Source organism: Mirounga leonina, unplaced genomic scaffold, assembly GCF_011800145.1.
Source record: "Mirounga leonina isolate KUSES-001 unplaced genomic scaffold, KU_Mleo_1.0 Mir_91, whole genome shotgun sequence".
NCBI lineage: Eukaryota > Metazoa > Chordata > Mammalia > Carnivora > Phocidae > Mirounga > Mirounga leonina.
Window position 1 is genome coordinate 11,624,670 of NW_023270839.1, and position 16,919 is coordinate 11,641,588.

At 43.7% G+C, this 16,919-nt stretch overlaps 1 protein-coding gene across 1 annotated transcript; it reads left to right on the forward strand.

Moving 5' to 3' along the window:
- The first annotated feature begins 5,044 nt into the window (after window positions 1-5,044).
- On the forward strand, window positions 5,045-12,170 carry LOC118003282 (transmembrane and coiled-coil domain-containing protein 5B-like). Its single transcript, XM_034994164.1, has 11 exons — window positions 5,045-5,079; window positions 5,742-5,888; window positions 6,208-6,325; window positions 6,636-6,686; window positions 7,203-7,271; window positions 8,476-8,532; window positions 9,020-9,079; window positions 9,644-9,708; window positions 10,335-10,410; window positions 10,695-10,738; window positions 11,877-12,170. Exons 1-11 carry the CDS (start codon window positions 5,045-5,047, stop codon window positions 12,073-12,075), a joined length of 921 nt encoding a protein of 306 aa, XP_034850055.1. The 3' UTR covers window positions 12,076-12,170.
- Window positions 12,171-16,919: the final 4,749 nt, after the last annotated feature.

Here is a 16,919-nt window from a genome sequence, read left to right on the forward strand (position 1 = left end):
ATTATCTAACTGAATTTTTCATTTTTTCAATGAATCCACCTAATAGGAAAGGCAGGACACCAGCAAAATTTTCAACACACTCTAAGTTGCATTACAGAGTAGGAGCAAAATTTTAGAGTTTTCAAGAATCTACTGTTGGCATTATTTTTATCTTAAATGACAGAGTGTTCTAAAAATAATCCAGGAATTCTTAGTAGGTAGATCCCTCCCAGATATTAAGAATATCATAAGAAAAGTTTTTTATCATGATGGGTTGGATGGGATATTTTTTCTTTTTTGGTGATGATCCCATTCATTATATTTCCATCCTGGTATTATAAACTTTGATGACCAACTGTACAGTTCCACTGTTACCTTCTAAACAACTCCCTCTTATGATATAGGAAATTTTTATTTTATTCTATTAGTTTTGATTGACAACTTAGTCTTCATGTTATGAAAAGTTATACAAAATGCATAATAAGTGCATCTCTTCTAAATCTCAAAAGATTAAATTTTTAAAATATTTGTATGGAAAGCAAGGAATATAAGGTCTTCAAAACACATATTAAATCAAATTTTTTATCTTCTTCCAGGTATACAATCCACTGACTGAAAAGTAATTCTCCTTCATCAGAAAACAGAGTTAATTCCTGACACTGCAACAATTTGTCTTGCCATGATGTGATATTTGTAGAGAACTAAAATAGCATAATGACACAAACCCTTTGACTTGTGGGATTTCTAACAAAAAGGTGAAAACTGAATTCTGCAGCCATGCAAATTAGCACAGGCCTCATCTGTAGCCTCAGGTACTGGAACAAAACAGGAGCTATTCTCAATAAAACTAAGCTGTTGAGAATAAAAATCAGAACTCAAAACAGTAAATAGGAGCCATCAAATCTTTGTTTTCCTAAGCTGCTGAAGCTTAGAGCTCCCCAGGGAGTCAGCAGAAGTGCTAGGTGTTGGGAGGGCCACAGGAAATCCAACTAGTCATTGTTTTTAGACTAATTTTTTAAAAGAGAGGTGTCAAAAAGTCTTTGTCATCTTGATACACATGATATCATTCTTTTTCTCTTTATTTGACGGAGAGAGAGAATTGGCGGGGTGGGGAGCACAAGCAGGGCGAGCAGCAGAGGGAGAGGGAGAAGCAGACTCCCAACTGAGCAGAGAGCCTGACGTAGGGCTCAATCCCAGGACCGTGGGATCATGACCTGAGCTGAAGGCAGATGCTTAACTGACTGAGCCACCCAGGTGCCCCGATATCATTCTTTCTATTTGCTAGGATGATATGCATAGAACTAGATGAAGAAAGAATTTCTGTATGTATTCACAGTGAGTGCTTCCATGCACAGGTTACACACTGTATGGAGATAAACCAAGGAACAAGAACACATGGTCCCTAGTCTTAAAAGTTTGTATTTAGGGGTGGGGGAGAAAAAAAAAGTTTATATCTATGGGACCCACACTTTCAAAGTATCTTATATGCCATAGAACGATCCAAATACACTTTACTAATTAGAAACCTGAAGTCCAAGGGGTTGAAGAACTTGTCCAAGACCTCATATCTGGGAACTGGTGGAGCAGGTATTCAAAGTCAGTGTGGTCTGATTCCATAGCCAATGTTGTTACCTATGACACCCAAACACACCACCCCTCTCAGATCTTTATCTATTTGCTGTCATTTATAACTCTAACTATGTCCATGTTTACTTACCTATAGCTGTATCACATGGAACCATCTATTTAATACAAAATAGTGGAAAATAAGTTAAAAATCAGAGTCACATGAAAAATGAATAGGAGAACAGGACTAAGGGAAAGATACACAGGCCACAATGTCCAGCACAGTCACGAAAATTGGGGGCTTCAAATGTGGTGTTTTTGCTTCTTAGTGTCAAGACAAAAAGGAAAACATGGTCATTTCCAAAGTCACATTGTCTACTTGGGGCAATAAGCTAAGAAGGGTTCATTTTGGGAGAGTTCATGGAGAGGGTGATTTTGTGCAGTGTCTTTACAGAAAAGAGAGAGGCAGTTTGGTGTAGAGAATTTGTTCTTCATCAGTGATTCTCAAGCAGAGGTACCTACTGCTCTGGGACACTGGGCAGAAGCTTTCAGATTGCATCCCTGATGACCACGGACCAGCCTCACGGGGGTCAGGGTCATCTGTCGAGAATTCTGCTCCTGTGTACTAATCGGGGTGTACAGGTGAGAGCCCCTCAGGTGTAAGAAGGAAAGGGAGGAGAACACCTGTTCTAGATAAAGGGAGGGGAAGGAGTCATTTATTCATTCACTTCTAAAAACATTCAGCATAACACCATGTGTGAAGGTAAGATAAGACAGAAAAATGGAGTATGTGTTGTGTTGGAGAACGGAGGGGAATTAAGTGCTTCTGTGTGCCACACACGCTGTTAAGAGCTTTACGTATATTATTTCATTTCATCTCCACCACAACTGCGTGAAGTAGGAATAATGCCCATCTCACAGGTCAGAAGACTTGAGCTCAGAGAGCTCAAGTAACTTGCCCAAGGTAACACACCTCTGAAATGCCAGGATGGAATGACATTCAGGTGCTCTCTGTCCCTACCCAGCCTATTTCCACTCTCCATTTTCGAAGCCACCCCCTTCTTCAACAACTCCAGGGGGTACCATTCCCACTGGATTCTATGTGCAAGGCTCTCCTGGAGCTCAACTAGGGAGGGAAATCAAAATGGCTTCAATTAAAGCACACTCTCTCAAGGGGTTTTTAGCCTAACTGTGGAATAAAGACCAGTGTGTACACATTCCTAAAAACAATACAAAATACCAAAAGAGGAGAACAGAGGTTGGAGGGATTCGTTCTGCTGGGCTTGGAGGCAAGGTATCTGGGAAGGTGTGGAAGTAGCAGCATTTGAATTGAGCCGAGAAGGATGGATACAATTAAATGACAGATTTTATTGTGTGGGAGAGATATTTTCTTGGAGAGGCAGTGGTATGTTCTGGAAGGCCTTTCCAGGGACTTGAGATTAGCACAGTTCTGCTGGGAAAGGTTACACTGACATCATGGAAGAGTGAGTGGAGTGTAAGGGACAGCAAGGGACAGATCTGAAATCCAAGTACACACCTTCACTGATCTCTCTCCAGTTCTGCATACTGCCTCATCTTCTCAATCAGAGAATCCAGAACTGCCTAGCAGAGTGACACTGGCGTGTGAAATCCCATCTAGTGCTCCAGTAACTTAAGACCTCAGAAAATGAGGAGGTGACGAACCATGAGAGACGATGGACTCTGAAAAACAAACAGGGTTCTGGAGGGGAGGGGGGTGGGAGGATGGGTTAGCCTGGTGATGGGTATTGAGGAGGGCACATTCTGCATGGAGCACTGGATGTTATGCACAAACAATGAATCATGGAACACTTCATCTAAAACTAATGATGTAATGTATGGGGATTAACATAAGAATAAAAAAAAAAAAGAAAATGAGGAGGAATTTTGAAGGAGGAGGCAGTGGAATCAGGTTTCGGGACCTAACACTCCTCTTTCCTCCTTCCTGTCCCACCTCCATACACTCCGTCTTTGAAACATCAGACCTTTCTTTCCCCATGTGTTGGCAGTGCCAGTTCAGGGAAAATAAAGGAGTTTCTTTTGTAGCTCCAAGAATCCAAGTTGGTGAGAAGGAGGGCTTGCTTGGCCCATAGAGAAGACATCTCTGATTCCTCTGGGCCTGCTCTCAGACCTTCCTATCTCATGCCCCATAGCTCTCGGATGCCTTCAAGAGAAATGCGTAATTTGGATTTGGGTGCAGCAGGCTGCACACGTATCACAAGGAGTCGAAGAAGGAAGAGAGAGTGATCTCAACTGCCACTAGGCCTAGGGGCTTGGAGACATGAAGAAACGTGTTCTGTAGAGCTGACTGCCATCTCAGAAGGGACTGACCCTGTGTCCAGAAATGTGTTCCATACACCTTACTGCTGTGTAGGAAGAGACTTCAACTGCCCTGAAGCTCTGAACTCTGCTCCCATGCTGCCTACAGGGGTGATGTGGAGCTGTTGCCGCCCTCAACCCTACCCACTATGACATGCTGCCCCACCCCGCTGGAGAGGACGGGTCTGGTGATATGTGGAGGCCTCAATCAGTAAGGAGATACCTTTTTTGAAAGTTCTGACAATCGGTTGGAAATCTCAGTGAGAACTGAAGAAATCTCAGTGGGGAAGAGAAGGGTGAGTTTGGAGGGCATCATCAAAGGCTGGGATGCCTTGTGTGTAAAGAAAGCAGGGAAAATGCAGGGGAGCGATGAAAGGGGAAGGAGGTGTGAGAAAGAATTAAAAAGAGAATTAAAGGCAAAAAGCTTCAGAGGAAAGAGAAAAGAAGAGAAGCTGGCACATGAAAGGAGAGGGGAGTGTAGAACTCTACTTTTCTTAGATTGGTTTCGGTCCTGAACTTTAGTCTTGGGGCAGCGGTTAGGAGACACCGTCCCTGGGAGCCCAACATTTGTTTCTTCCTGTTGGTAGGTGTATCCTGCCGTCCACCCTACTGCTTTTGCTGCTATTTCAGAATCGACTCAGCCTGTGATATCTAGAACTTGTTAGAACTCAGATGGCAATAGACCTAGAAATCAGGCAGCCAGCTTTATGGCAGCCTCTGGCTCTTCTCTATTATTTTTTTCCCCTGAGTTTCCCTGGAGATCTGGGTTAGAAATAAACTCTCAGTGCATTTGCCAAAAGACATAAGCTTGAGTGCCCTTAGTGCTTTACCTGTGACCAGACAAACGCAGGCCAGGAAAGGGAAAGGTAGCCAAAATGTGAAAAACTGTGAAAACAGGAAGATTTCTGTACTCCAGTGGGATTCACTTATGCAATTTGAAGTTAAAACAAAAGCTGGATTACCGGAATTTAGTAAAACATTGCGGTTGATGCTGGAAAACAGGAGGGACTAGGAGGCATGGGTCTCTTCTCAGCTCTGTCTTGCCTGGTCAAACTTTTGCCTGCTCCCTCCTATGTTAGGGTGGGGCAACTGTTACTATGTTGGACATTAGGGCCTACGTTTATGTAATAAATGTGTGTGTTAACATTTTAGGAAATCCACAATGGAAGTAGCTGGACAGGACCCACTGGATGATGTGTAAGTAATAAAGATGATAAAGTTCAGTAGAGGAGCTGCTATGGGAAGGATCTGCCCCAATCCAGTAAGGAAGAGAACCTCCGTGATGCAGGACATTATCTCTTCAGGCCTGGGAGCCTTCAAGGGGAGAAAAGACTTTAGTCTCAGATCTTTAGACTTCCTCATACTAATAATGGTAGGGTTTTCAGAAATACCTAAGGCCTCAAAAAGCAAGTCAGTCAGATTTGGAGAAAAGATCCACTCCCACCCCTGCCCCCCACCCAGCCTGTGGGCCTACTTGACTGGGGTAGAAAATACACAGCATAAACTCCTCAGGAGACTGTAACAGAAGGGTACTGAAGAAATCCCCTCATCCTGGCAGATCTTTACATGTTTTATAGGTGTAGCTTGGATTCCACATACTCTATAAAAAATTTAAAAAAATAAGTAAGTTGGAGCATAATTGTTCATATGAAAAAAAACTTTCTTCTGCTTTATAAAACGTTTGTGTTTTAATGGGTTCCATTTACAATATTTAAAATTAAAATGTGATTTGAGGGGCACCTGGGTGGCTCAGTCAGTTAGGCGGCTGCCTTCAACTCAGTCATGATCCCAGGGAAACCTTCTTAGGGCTCCTCTGTTTTCCTGTCCTGAGCTCAATAAGAAAGCTGATTTTCCTGTAGGCAGATGATAGAAATACCGAAATTAGAAGTCACAAAACAAAACCTTGACTACCTGAACTCAGACCTTGAAAAGGACCTGCAGAGACTGGATGAGGCAAATCAAGTTCTTCTCAGGAAAATTCAAGAGAAGGAAGAAGCTATTCAAAGGTCAGGCTTTGCGGTTGGTGAGGGAAGGGCTTCTCCTCAACAAAATGGCCCTTGGAATAAAGAGAAGATGGGAGGAAGGTTTCCTTTTTCGTTGATAAATCTTGGCGTGTTAAAGTCTGAAGCATGAACTGTGATGCCCCCAGGGGCTTTATGTAGAGATTCTTGCATTAAATTTCCACATGAGGCTGACGTTGTATTGCCACTGCATTTGGCAGGCAGTATACCCCCCCGCCCACCGCCCCGAGACCTTGGCTTCCTAAGCTGGGGCGCTGGCAGTGTCCTCATGAGTGATCCACATCTGGGTGTCTGTATTTTTCAGTCTGGAAGGAGAGATTGCCCTGTCACTAGGACGAGCCAATGAGAGGGAGGAGTTGAACCACATCGCATCAGAGAAGGAGGAAACCTTGAGGAACCTGGAATCAGAGACAGCAAAGCTGGTAAGAAGGTGTCTAGAAAAGGACCCTGTGACACATTTGGCTTGCAGTCTGCTGCTGCTTTCTCTTTGCCAGGGGATCATCATCCATGGTCCTTGCTACGTCTGGAGAAATCAGACGAGAGTGCTCTGAGAATGAAGTGCTTGGCATGGGAGCCCCAGGCCTGGGCTCTCTTCCCATTTCCTCTGTGTGGGGCCAGAGGGTCCTTTTCCCCCTCGATACACTCATCCGCAGACCATATTTTAGAGACCCAGGGAGAGTGAAAGTACAGAAACAGAGCAGGTGTATCCCCTTTACTTCTTCTTTTCCACAGGAAAAAAGTAACAAGATTCTGAGCAGGAATGTGCTAGAGCTTCAGAAGAAGGTAAGGTGGGCCCCCCTTGAAGGAGGCTCATTTTTTAGGAATCTTGACAGAATCGTCTGAACTCCTGAACTCTCTAGTCAGAAAGACCCAAGAAGGAGCAACCGGCTAAATGGGTGTGCTCCCTCCCCTCTGCCACCCACTTAGGACAAACTCTGATGAACACCCCCATTTGTTCCCTGGGATTACAGGTCTGCTGAGATAGCTAAGGGACTGACTATAGGAGAAAAGATTTTTCCCTCCCTCCCCCAACTGTTCTGCACCCCCCCACTTCCTCCTTGCTCCCTGGGCATTTGTTTTCACGGCCTATGGGAGCAAAAAGGTCTTTCCAGCCAGCCTGGAGTCAGGCAGTTCCCATGAGCAAGAAGGAGACACTCTTCTATCAGAAGCTTCTACCTGGGATCTAAGTTCATTAACCACCACCATTCCATAGCCCCGAGACCCCAAAGTCAGCCACTATCCCAGTTTTTGATGTCTGTGTGCCTCACTCAGTTCATGGTTTTGGGGATGGTATTTCAGATTTCAAGGAGACATAAGAATGATGGCCTTAATAAAGAAACCCTAAAGCAGATGTTGGCAGAACTGAAGGTGAGTAGAAGAGCAAACCTAGAGACTTTCTGGGAGATGTGTGTCAAGTCTAGGTTCGGGAGGAACAACTTTCAAGGACTCTCCCAGGCTAGGTATGTCTGTGTGCTTCTCAGAGGTGAGCCAATGTCTTTGTTCCCTCTCCTTTACCTCATGGCCTGTGGGGCATTCATAACATGATCCGTCAAGTAACTGCAGAGGTCACTTCAATGTCATCAAAGTAGAGGGGATTGCTTGAGACCTCATCACCCATCAATCACTAGAACACACATGCTGAAGGCACATCAGGAACCAGCCAAGAAGCTTAGGGTCTGAATGACGCACAACATGGCTATTCAGGGGCGCCTGGGTGGCTCAGTCAGTTAAGCGACTGCCTTCGGTTCAGGTCATGATCCTGGAGTCCCAGGATTGAGTCCCGCATCGGGCTCCTGGCTCAGCGGGGAGTCTGCTTCTCCCTCTCCCACTCCCCCCTCTTGTGCTCTCTCTCTCTCTCTCTCTCTCAAATAAATAAATAAAATCTTTAAAAAATATATGGATATTCAGGTAAGATGAGAATACGAACTTCCATAATTATACAGCAATGTGTCAATAATCTTATCTCATTTTCCAACCCATGGCTTATAGTCCAAAAAAGTTTTATTTTTTAAAATGTAGTTTATCTTTTTCTTCTATGAGAAGGTAAACCCAATGAGGGCGAGAGTTTTGGTCTATATTGTTCACTCCTATTTCTCCAGTGCCTAGAATAGTGCCTGGCACATAGTAGATGCTCAATATTTGTTGAATGAATGAATGAACTGGATGCCCCATAGAGGACAGAAATCCTGTTGGGGAACTTTCTGCAGATTTATGTGAGTGTACCCTCTGGAAGGTAAGAGGGAGAAAGAGGCCTGTGAGCTTTGGTCAGTCAGGCTAGAAGGAGAAGGATGGTAAGGCTCAGAGACTGGGCAGTCAGATGACCAAGGCTTAAATGTCAGCTCTGCCACCATGTGACGTTTAAAGAAGCTAAGCACTTAACTTCTTGCCTTTGTCTCCCCATCTATCAGATAGGGCTAATGATAGTGCCCACCCCAGATTGTGAAAATGTGTCCTCAATCCCTCAATACATGATAGCCATTTTTATCATGTTCCTTGCTGGTCTGGAGAGAGGGTGATCATTACCCATTTGCCTTCCACAAAAGAATGCTAAGAACTTTCTTCTGTCTTCCAGGTCAGACTACAAAAGTCAACAGAGTCCTGCACAAAGCAAGAGAAGGAACTGCTCAAGGTAGAGGCAGTGTCTCCTCACTGAGGGTCTGGCCAGGATATAAATGGGAGAACACTCCAAAGTCTTAGAAACAGGACAGCTGGAGGCATGGGAGGGGGAGTAGCAGGAACATCTGGCAGAGGACTTTCTGATTCCCATGCAGGTGAAGGGCAAGAAAGCTTATATTAGAAGTAACTGGTTTTACCATTTCTTAAACACCCTTTTACCGCCCCCTTCAAAATACTATTGCTGAATCCCAAACCCAAGTGCCCTGATACCTCTCCTGATGTTTCGACAGGCATATGACAACCTGGCAAACAATTTTTGTTTGGCTCAAAATTATACTGTGCCCCTGAATGATGAGATTACTGCTTTGTGATGTGCTTATTTTCCCTTAAAATTAGAAGTTGCTTGGTAACCAGCCACATGTCCAATGCACCAGTTAGGGTCCCCAGGAGCAGCCAAGGCTTGGTTCTGATGAGATTTGTTAATTTTCTCTTCTTTCTAGATAGAGAACGACTACCAATCTTTGCATCAGCTCTGTGAGGACCAGGCCCACTACATAAAGGTATGTTGCCAGCAGGGGCAAGTCAGAGAAGAGGCAGAATTTCTCCAAAGCTATGGGCTCCTTGGTTTCTCATTGGGCTAAAATCTGCCACCGGGGAAAATGTCTTTTATACAATAGCAACAACAACAGAACAGATGTATGTTAAGGATTTACTTTGTGCCAGGCAATGGCACATACAGTATTTGTAAGCTCTCAACATACAGTATTTTTCTACATTAATTTGTCCAGTAAAACTATTGGGATGATATTGTTATAATCAAGAGGACACTGGGGTTTAGGGGAGTTAGGTAATGTGCTCTGGGAACACAACAGTAAGCATCAGAACTGGGACTTGAATACAAGCAGAATCCAAAGCGAGAACTCTTTTTTTTCTTTTCAGATATATCCATCTAGTCCCGGTATCTCCCAATTTTTATTAGAATATTTCCCTACTCATGTGTGCACACTCATGCATGCACCATTTGGAGTATAAGGGGTTAGTCTTAGGAGAATCATCAATGACATCATAATGAAATATGGAGAAATTCTTCATTATAACAATTTTTTGTTTGTTTCCATGGGAAGAAATACCAGGAAATTCTGAGGCAGATGGAAAAGGAAAAAGAGGTGATGCTTCTTGAAAAAGAAGTGTAAGTTTGGAAAAATTATGTCCCTGATAGACTGCAGTGACAGTCCCTGGGATGTCCTGGAAGGGCAAAGGGCTTCTCAGACCAGTTTTTGTTTTTTTCTGGGGTTTTTGACTTTTGTTTTTTTGCTTTGTCCTTTCTTTAGGTCATAAAACTATTCTCTTATGCTTTCCCCTACAATTTTGTTTTATTATTTTACTGTGCACTTAAATTCGCATTCATCTGGAATTTGCTTTCTTCTATGGTGTGGGGTAGAGATCAAGATCATGGTTTTCTGTGTGGAGAGCCTATTGACCCAGCACCATTTATTTAAGAGAACATGCATTTTCAGTGGTGCCTTGTTTTATAAGTCAGGTGACCATACATGTGTGAGACTTTCTGCAGTTTCAACCCAACATCAGGGTTACATCAGGGTTATTCTTCACTGATTGTCTTTTCCCTTGAGAACGGACCACAGTTTCCTGGTATCTCTGTACGTTGAGCAGTTATGAGTTTTGAATGTTGAACCCTGTGAATGCTATCAAGAATCTGGGAAATAAATCATCGGTGTTGCATGACTTAGAAAAGTACCTTTCATCAGCCCCTCAGATTATGTTATATCATTCTCGGATCCGATTTTTTTCACCCAGATTCAAAGCCCAGAATAACTCTTCCCAAATTGTGAAACCTGGGTCAATTCTGGTAGAGACCATCCAAAGCAACATGGTAAGTCTTCCTTGTCCCACACTGGAGTGTTCCTTTTTCCCTCCCTCCCCTGGCTTCTCTCTCCTTGCTCCCTGCATCCTCTCCCCTTTGTAATAAACCTAGAGTTAGGACATAATGAAGTTTGGTACCTCGTTCCACACTATGGCAGCTAGAAAGTGGCAAAGTCAGGATTCAAATCCAGGCAGCCTGACTCTTGACTCCTGGGTGGCTCTTGGTACCCTACTACACTGCTTGTCTATGACCACACAGACAGGCTCAGCTGTGGCTTTTCTTGCTTCCCATAGGAGAAGACCATCATTAAGAAACAGAAGAGAATCTTTTGGTACAGGTAAGTGGTAGAATCTTGGTTTTTACCCAGTCTAGGCCACATTCACTCTCTAGAAGCGAGTGACTTGGTAAGGGTATAAGGAATAAGGATGAATACACCCACCAGCCAGAAAATATCAGGCAGCCCCAGATTTCTCCCAACTCTTCTTTCCTTCCTTTCCACAACACCAGAGTTATACAGAAAAAGTAGCTATTTCTTCAAGATGAAGGCTGTAGGTTGCATTTTACTTTGCTGGAAAAAGTAGCTATTTCTTCAAGATGAAGGCTGCAGGTTGCATTTTACTTTGCATTTCCATTCTTATGGTTCTTGGCATGACCCCTTTCTTTCTATTTTTCAGATCCTGAACCTGATCATCTCCGCTATACTCTTTGCTGAGAAGATGGTTCAGGGCTCATTAATTTTCTCAGTTCTTTCACTGTAGGCTGAACATTTTAGAAAACAAAAATCACCTAAACTCTCTATGCCTTTTCTGTCTTAATTTTTGAAACAAGGGGACTAACTCTGAAATGCTCCATGTAGCACTTTAGTGAAGAGCTTCAATTTATGACATTTCAATATAATTAAAGACTGAAGGCCTTAGACAAGATTTCAGTGTGAAATTTCCTTGGGAGCACACAAGAAACTACACACACACCTTTTATTGTTTAACTTGGTCTCTTTTGACACTTGATGTTTAGGAAAAAAAACCTATCCTAATGATTTTGCCTGGACATCATGTCAGAGATGTCCCAATCTTATTCCAAATTCTAGAACTTCTTGCTATAGTAGACCAGAAGAGGACTACTGGTCATGAGACTCATAGGTGTGACAGTCCTGAACATTTTCTGGCAACCCCCCAAAGGCCTGCCACTTATGTAATACCTGGAAAATCTCCTTTTCCACTTCCAACTCTTTTCTATATGGACATCTATTCTGTCAGAGGGCTTACAAGTCAGGAGAGCCTTATGCAATGCCTAACTACTACATTGATCTTTTTCTGCAATTGCCTATCCCCTACCCTCATCCTTTGGGTCTCCCTTCTCCAACAGTTTTGCCTGAAGAAAGCAATTCAGTTATTTATGAGTGTGAGCTTCACCTCCTACAGCTGGATCCTGGGCTGTCCCTGTCCCCCATGCTAACCAAGAATGTCTCTTTGCAGGCATTTCAGGTGTCTTGTCTTCATGGTCATGATCTTCATTAGGATGCTGGGTTATGCGCTTTTCCACCTGCAGTACATAAACCCAGACCTTCTTGTGGATGCCCTACCCATGGTAATGAGCAGGGACACCTTGAAGAGATTGAGGGAAGTCTTATTTCCCTTCCTCACTCTAGAGGTGGAAGAAGTTCTACCGCATTAATCTGAAGTAACGTGGGGGGCTCCACATGGCACCCAGTAGAGAAGGGGGACGTGACTGTAGCCCTGAATCGATGGTGGGCCAAGAAGGAAGTGGGAGCCTTGACTTGGATATCTGACCTCTTCATTTCATTCTATTCCCTTGCTTTCCCTTTGCAGTGGCTCTCTTTTAAATAAAGAATATGTTTGACCAGTGTTCGTTGTGTTGGTCTGTGAGTCCTGGGGCCTCATTAAACATTCACAGTTTCCACCTGTTTTGAGAACAGCTACACTCAGAGGTAAGAAAACCTCCCCCAGCACTTCCACTCTCTGCTCCATACTGAAGAAACAGTAGAAGAAAAATCATGTCTTCATTTGTAACATTCTCCACGTCCTCTGCGGTGGGTACAAAGGCTATTCAATTGAGGAATCATGAGGTGGATATAAGGTGTGCTTTCAGCCAATATTTTAACAACCCATTGTCCTTCCTAAAGCTTTTTTATTTTTATATTTCACTATGTATCATAGGAGTGGATGTCCTAAAAAGCTAACCTTTCTTTTTTCCATGTACACAGATGGTTACTCATTCTCAACTGAGAAGAAAATTACTCTAAAATTCAAGTGACATATAAAATGTAGTGTGTAAAATCAGCAAAACACGATTTTGCACCTACCTATCATTCCTATCATTCAAATCCTAATTCAAATGCCATCTCTCCCATAATGTCTCCTCTGATCCCTCCAGACCTGAGACAGCCTCACTTGCCTTCTTCTGAATGCTCCTTGCACATTTGGCATCTCCTTCCTCCTACACATTCCTCAGGTTCTCGCTTTCTGATGACCTTTTGTCCTTTCGAGACCATTCTTTTTTTTTTTAATCTTTTTATTCTTATGTTAATCCCCATACATTACATCATTAGTTTTAGATGAAGTGTTCCATGATTCATTGTTTATGCATAACACCCAGTGCTCCATGCAGAATGTGCCCTCCTCAATACCCACCACCAGGCTAACCCATCCTCCCACCCCCCTCCCCTCTAGAACCCTGTTTGTTTTTCAGAGTCCATCGTCTCTCATGGTTCGTCTACCCCTCCGATTTCCCCCACTTCATTCTTCCCCTCCTACTACCTTCTTCTTCTTCTTCTTTTTTTCTTAACATATATTGCATTATTTGTTTCAGAGGTACAGATCTGTGATTCAACAGTCTCACACAATTCACAGCGCTCACCATAGCACATACCCTCCCCAGTGTCTATCACCCAGTTACCCCATCCCTCCCACCCCACCCCCCACTCCAGCAACCCTCAGTTTGTTTCCTGCAATTAAGAATTCCTTTTGAGACCATTCTTGACACAGGTTTTAACTGCATTTCACTTGCACAGCAATGCTGGAATAGTAGAGATACACTGTATTTGCTTTGGCTGTAGACATGACCTCGCCCCACCTTTTCTTTTGGGGTCTGGGGAGGAGAGGGTGAAGGGTCTCAGAAAGACTTCTTAAAAATGAAAAACTAATCAACAGCGCCCTCTTGTGGCCATATAAAAGCCCTTGCGTTTCAGCGGGCTTCCCCAAAAAGGGCAGGAATGTGATCAGCCCAGTTGAAGCAAAAAGATGGATCAGTTGTCACTTTTGGACAGTTCTCTTTATGAGCTTTTATAAATACAATTAGTATTCATCAATTCAACAAATGCTTATTGAAATTCTTCCTTGGACCAGGTAGTGTTCTAGGCACCGGGATTATGGCATTGAACAAAACACACAAAAATCTCTGCCCAGATTCTCGTGAGTAGAGGCAAATAATCAATAATTAAAATATAGAAATGTCAGATGACATTAGGTGCTATAAAAAGTTAGGTGGGGGAGGAGGAAGGGAATGATGAGGAGCAGCAGCTACAATGCTCACTTGAGAAGGTAGCATGATAGCCAAGACCTGAATGAGATGAGGAAGCCCTGTGGATGGCGGGGGCTCTGGGGAATGGGGAGGTGGTGGTGTAGCTGAGAGGGAGACAGCAAGTACACAGCCTTGACGTTGGAGTGTACCTAGTGCATTTGAAGTTCCTCTGGGATTCCACGCTCATACCTTTATAATGGTCCCTTCATTAATTCTTCATTGGAATCCTCCAAGTTGAATTTTGGTTCCTGCCAGGACCTTGGCTGATACTGTTCACTGGCCAGAAGCATTCCTTAGCCTGGAGGGTTTCAGCACTGGAGTGACTGATTCTAAGACTATAGGTGTATGTGAAGAAAATGGCTGCAACCGGCCAAGAAATGTATACCCAGAGTATTACTTCCTGTGCCATCTCCAGTCACGCAATCCCAGGTTCTCCTCTAGTGCCCAGCCCTTCCCACAGACACATCCTAGGTAGACGTGGGAGCATCCCAACATTCAAGACTGGCTAAGAAATATGAGCTGAGGAAAATAAGGACACCGTAGCCCCATGCTTGCAGTCAGTGATCCAGTGAACCTTGAAGCTGTGTTGGAAATCCACGTTGCAGAAGCACAAAAGGTCTTTTCTGCCATCCAGAGAGTCTGCCTCCAAGCAGGATGCTGGCTCCAGAGGGGCCTGGATGGCATTCCCAAGTCTGGGAAGCAGAAGAGGGGTCACTACTGCTTTACGTGAGCAGTGCTGAGCTGGACATCGGACTTCCAGCAACAGGGAGCTTACCCCCACCCCCCCAAAATCCATCAGTTTCTGAGAGATTTTAACAAAATAATACAAAGCACCTAGCACAACAAAAGGTCCATGATGGGTATTCAAGCACCATGAGTTTCCATTCTCTTACATGAGATAGAAGTTTGCCTTTATCTAGTAGTTAATCTTAGTCCTGTCTTATAAAGCCACACAGTAAAATAATGGCTTCTGTCGTATTTTAGTCACTAAAACTGAACAGCCTTCCATTCTCCAAATGAACATTCTCCAGTCCTTTAAGCTCACATGACATGGCTTCTAGAATTCTATTATCTTATTTACCCTTCCCTGGACACCTACGGAGCTGAACAGAATACTACAGGTGAGATCTGACTGACAAAGTACAGTAGCTCTCTCCTCCTTTATTCAGAGAAATTAATGCTTCCCAAGAGTTCATTAGCCAGTTTGACAACTGTATCGAACAAAGATATGTGATGTGCTTGGAGTCAACCAAGATCCCTTTCTTTCTTAAAATTTATTTATTTTGAGAGAGAGAGAGCGAGAGCAAGCACGGGGGTGGGGGGGGGGCAGGAGAGGGAGAGAGAGAATCTTTTTTTTAAGATTTTATTTATTTGACAGAGAGAGACAGTGAGAGAGGGAACACAAGCAGGGGGAGTGGGAGAGGGAGAAGCAGTCTTCCTGCTGAGCAGGGAGCCTGACGCGGGGCTCGATCCCAGGACTCTGGGATCATGACCTGAGCCAAATGCCGATGCTTAACGACTGAGCCACCCAGGCGCCCTGAGAGCGAGAATCTTTTTTTTTTTTTAAAGGTTTTATTTATTTATTTGACAGAGAGAGAGAGATAGTGAGAGCAGGAACACAAGCAGGGGGAGTGGGAGAGGGATAAGCAGGCCCCCTGCGGAGCAGGGAGCCCGACGCGGGGCTCGATCCCAGGACCCTGGGATCATGACCCGAGCCAAAGGCAGACGCTTAATGACTGAGCCACCCAGGCGCCCCCGAGAAAGAGAATCTTAAGCAGACTCTGTGCTGAGCTCAGGGTTGGGAGCTTGACATGGGGCTCAATCCCATGACCCCGAGACCAGGACCTGAATCGAAACCAAGAGTCGGTCCCTTAGCCAAATTTGCCACCCAGATGCCCCTCAGCCGAGATCCTTAACCTTATGAACATGAATTATTCTTACTCTACATTTCCTCAGCTTTGTATTCGTGCAGATTAAAAGATAATACTAAATGCAAGATTTACCATGGGCTCGATTAAATTTCATTTTGTTGGTTTGGTTGCTTCATGTTAGTCTATTGCAATCACTCAAAACCCTAATTCTATGAGGAATAAACTAGCCTGTTTAGATGCCAGAGACACCTGGTAGAGTAGAAACTGCTGGAGCAGGGAGGCTTGGGTGTGAAATCTCCTTTGGTCTTGTAATAATTGCTGACCCCAGGCAGCTAGTTAACCCTTCCTTTAAGGTGGCTAATCATTCTCTCCCCCAGGAGCCTGTTACAACAGCTGCAAGTTCTTTCAGTATTCTGAAATAGAATTTCTTTGGGTCTGGAGGCTTGAATTCAATTAAATGGATTAGGTACTCTCCTTATATCTTCTCACCTATCTTAAAACTTAATTACCTGTTAACTATTTCAGACTATCCTCTTTATCATGCAAAAGATCAATTTCCTTGATAGGGAAGATTGAGGTGAAATAAGACCCTTATCTATGAACATTATACCCTATGCCCTAAGGAGTGGCGTATCTCTTTCATTTCTCCTGTTCCAAACATAGCATTGGAAATGCCTCTTTAAAAAAATGCACTTTATATCTTTTTGCCAGCCTCAGTGTTGTCTTGAAAAAAAGCACCGAATAAAGAGTCAAGCCTTGGACCCTGGTCCTAGCTTTTGTGTTACTTCTCTGATTTTATACAAGCCATACACGCTTTCTGGGCCCGAGGTTGGTTTCTGGGTGCTTTCTAAGATCATTCACTGCACAGTGAATGTACTGGAAGGCAGAGAAAAAAGGGGAATAGTTCAAAAAATAAGCAATAAACCATGCTCTCAAAGACTCTTGATTTTATAGCAGATTCCAACACTCAATATCAAGGTTACAGGTAACTCCTAAGCTTCTCTGACGTATAAATGCTGGCCTAATTGGGGCTCAGAACTATCAATAGCACATTTATTGATCATCTACTGTATTGCAGACACTGTGCTACATAGTGTCTAGTTTGGT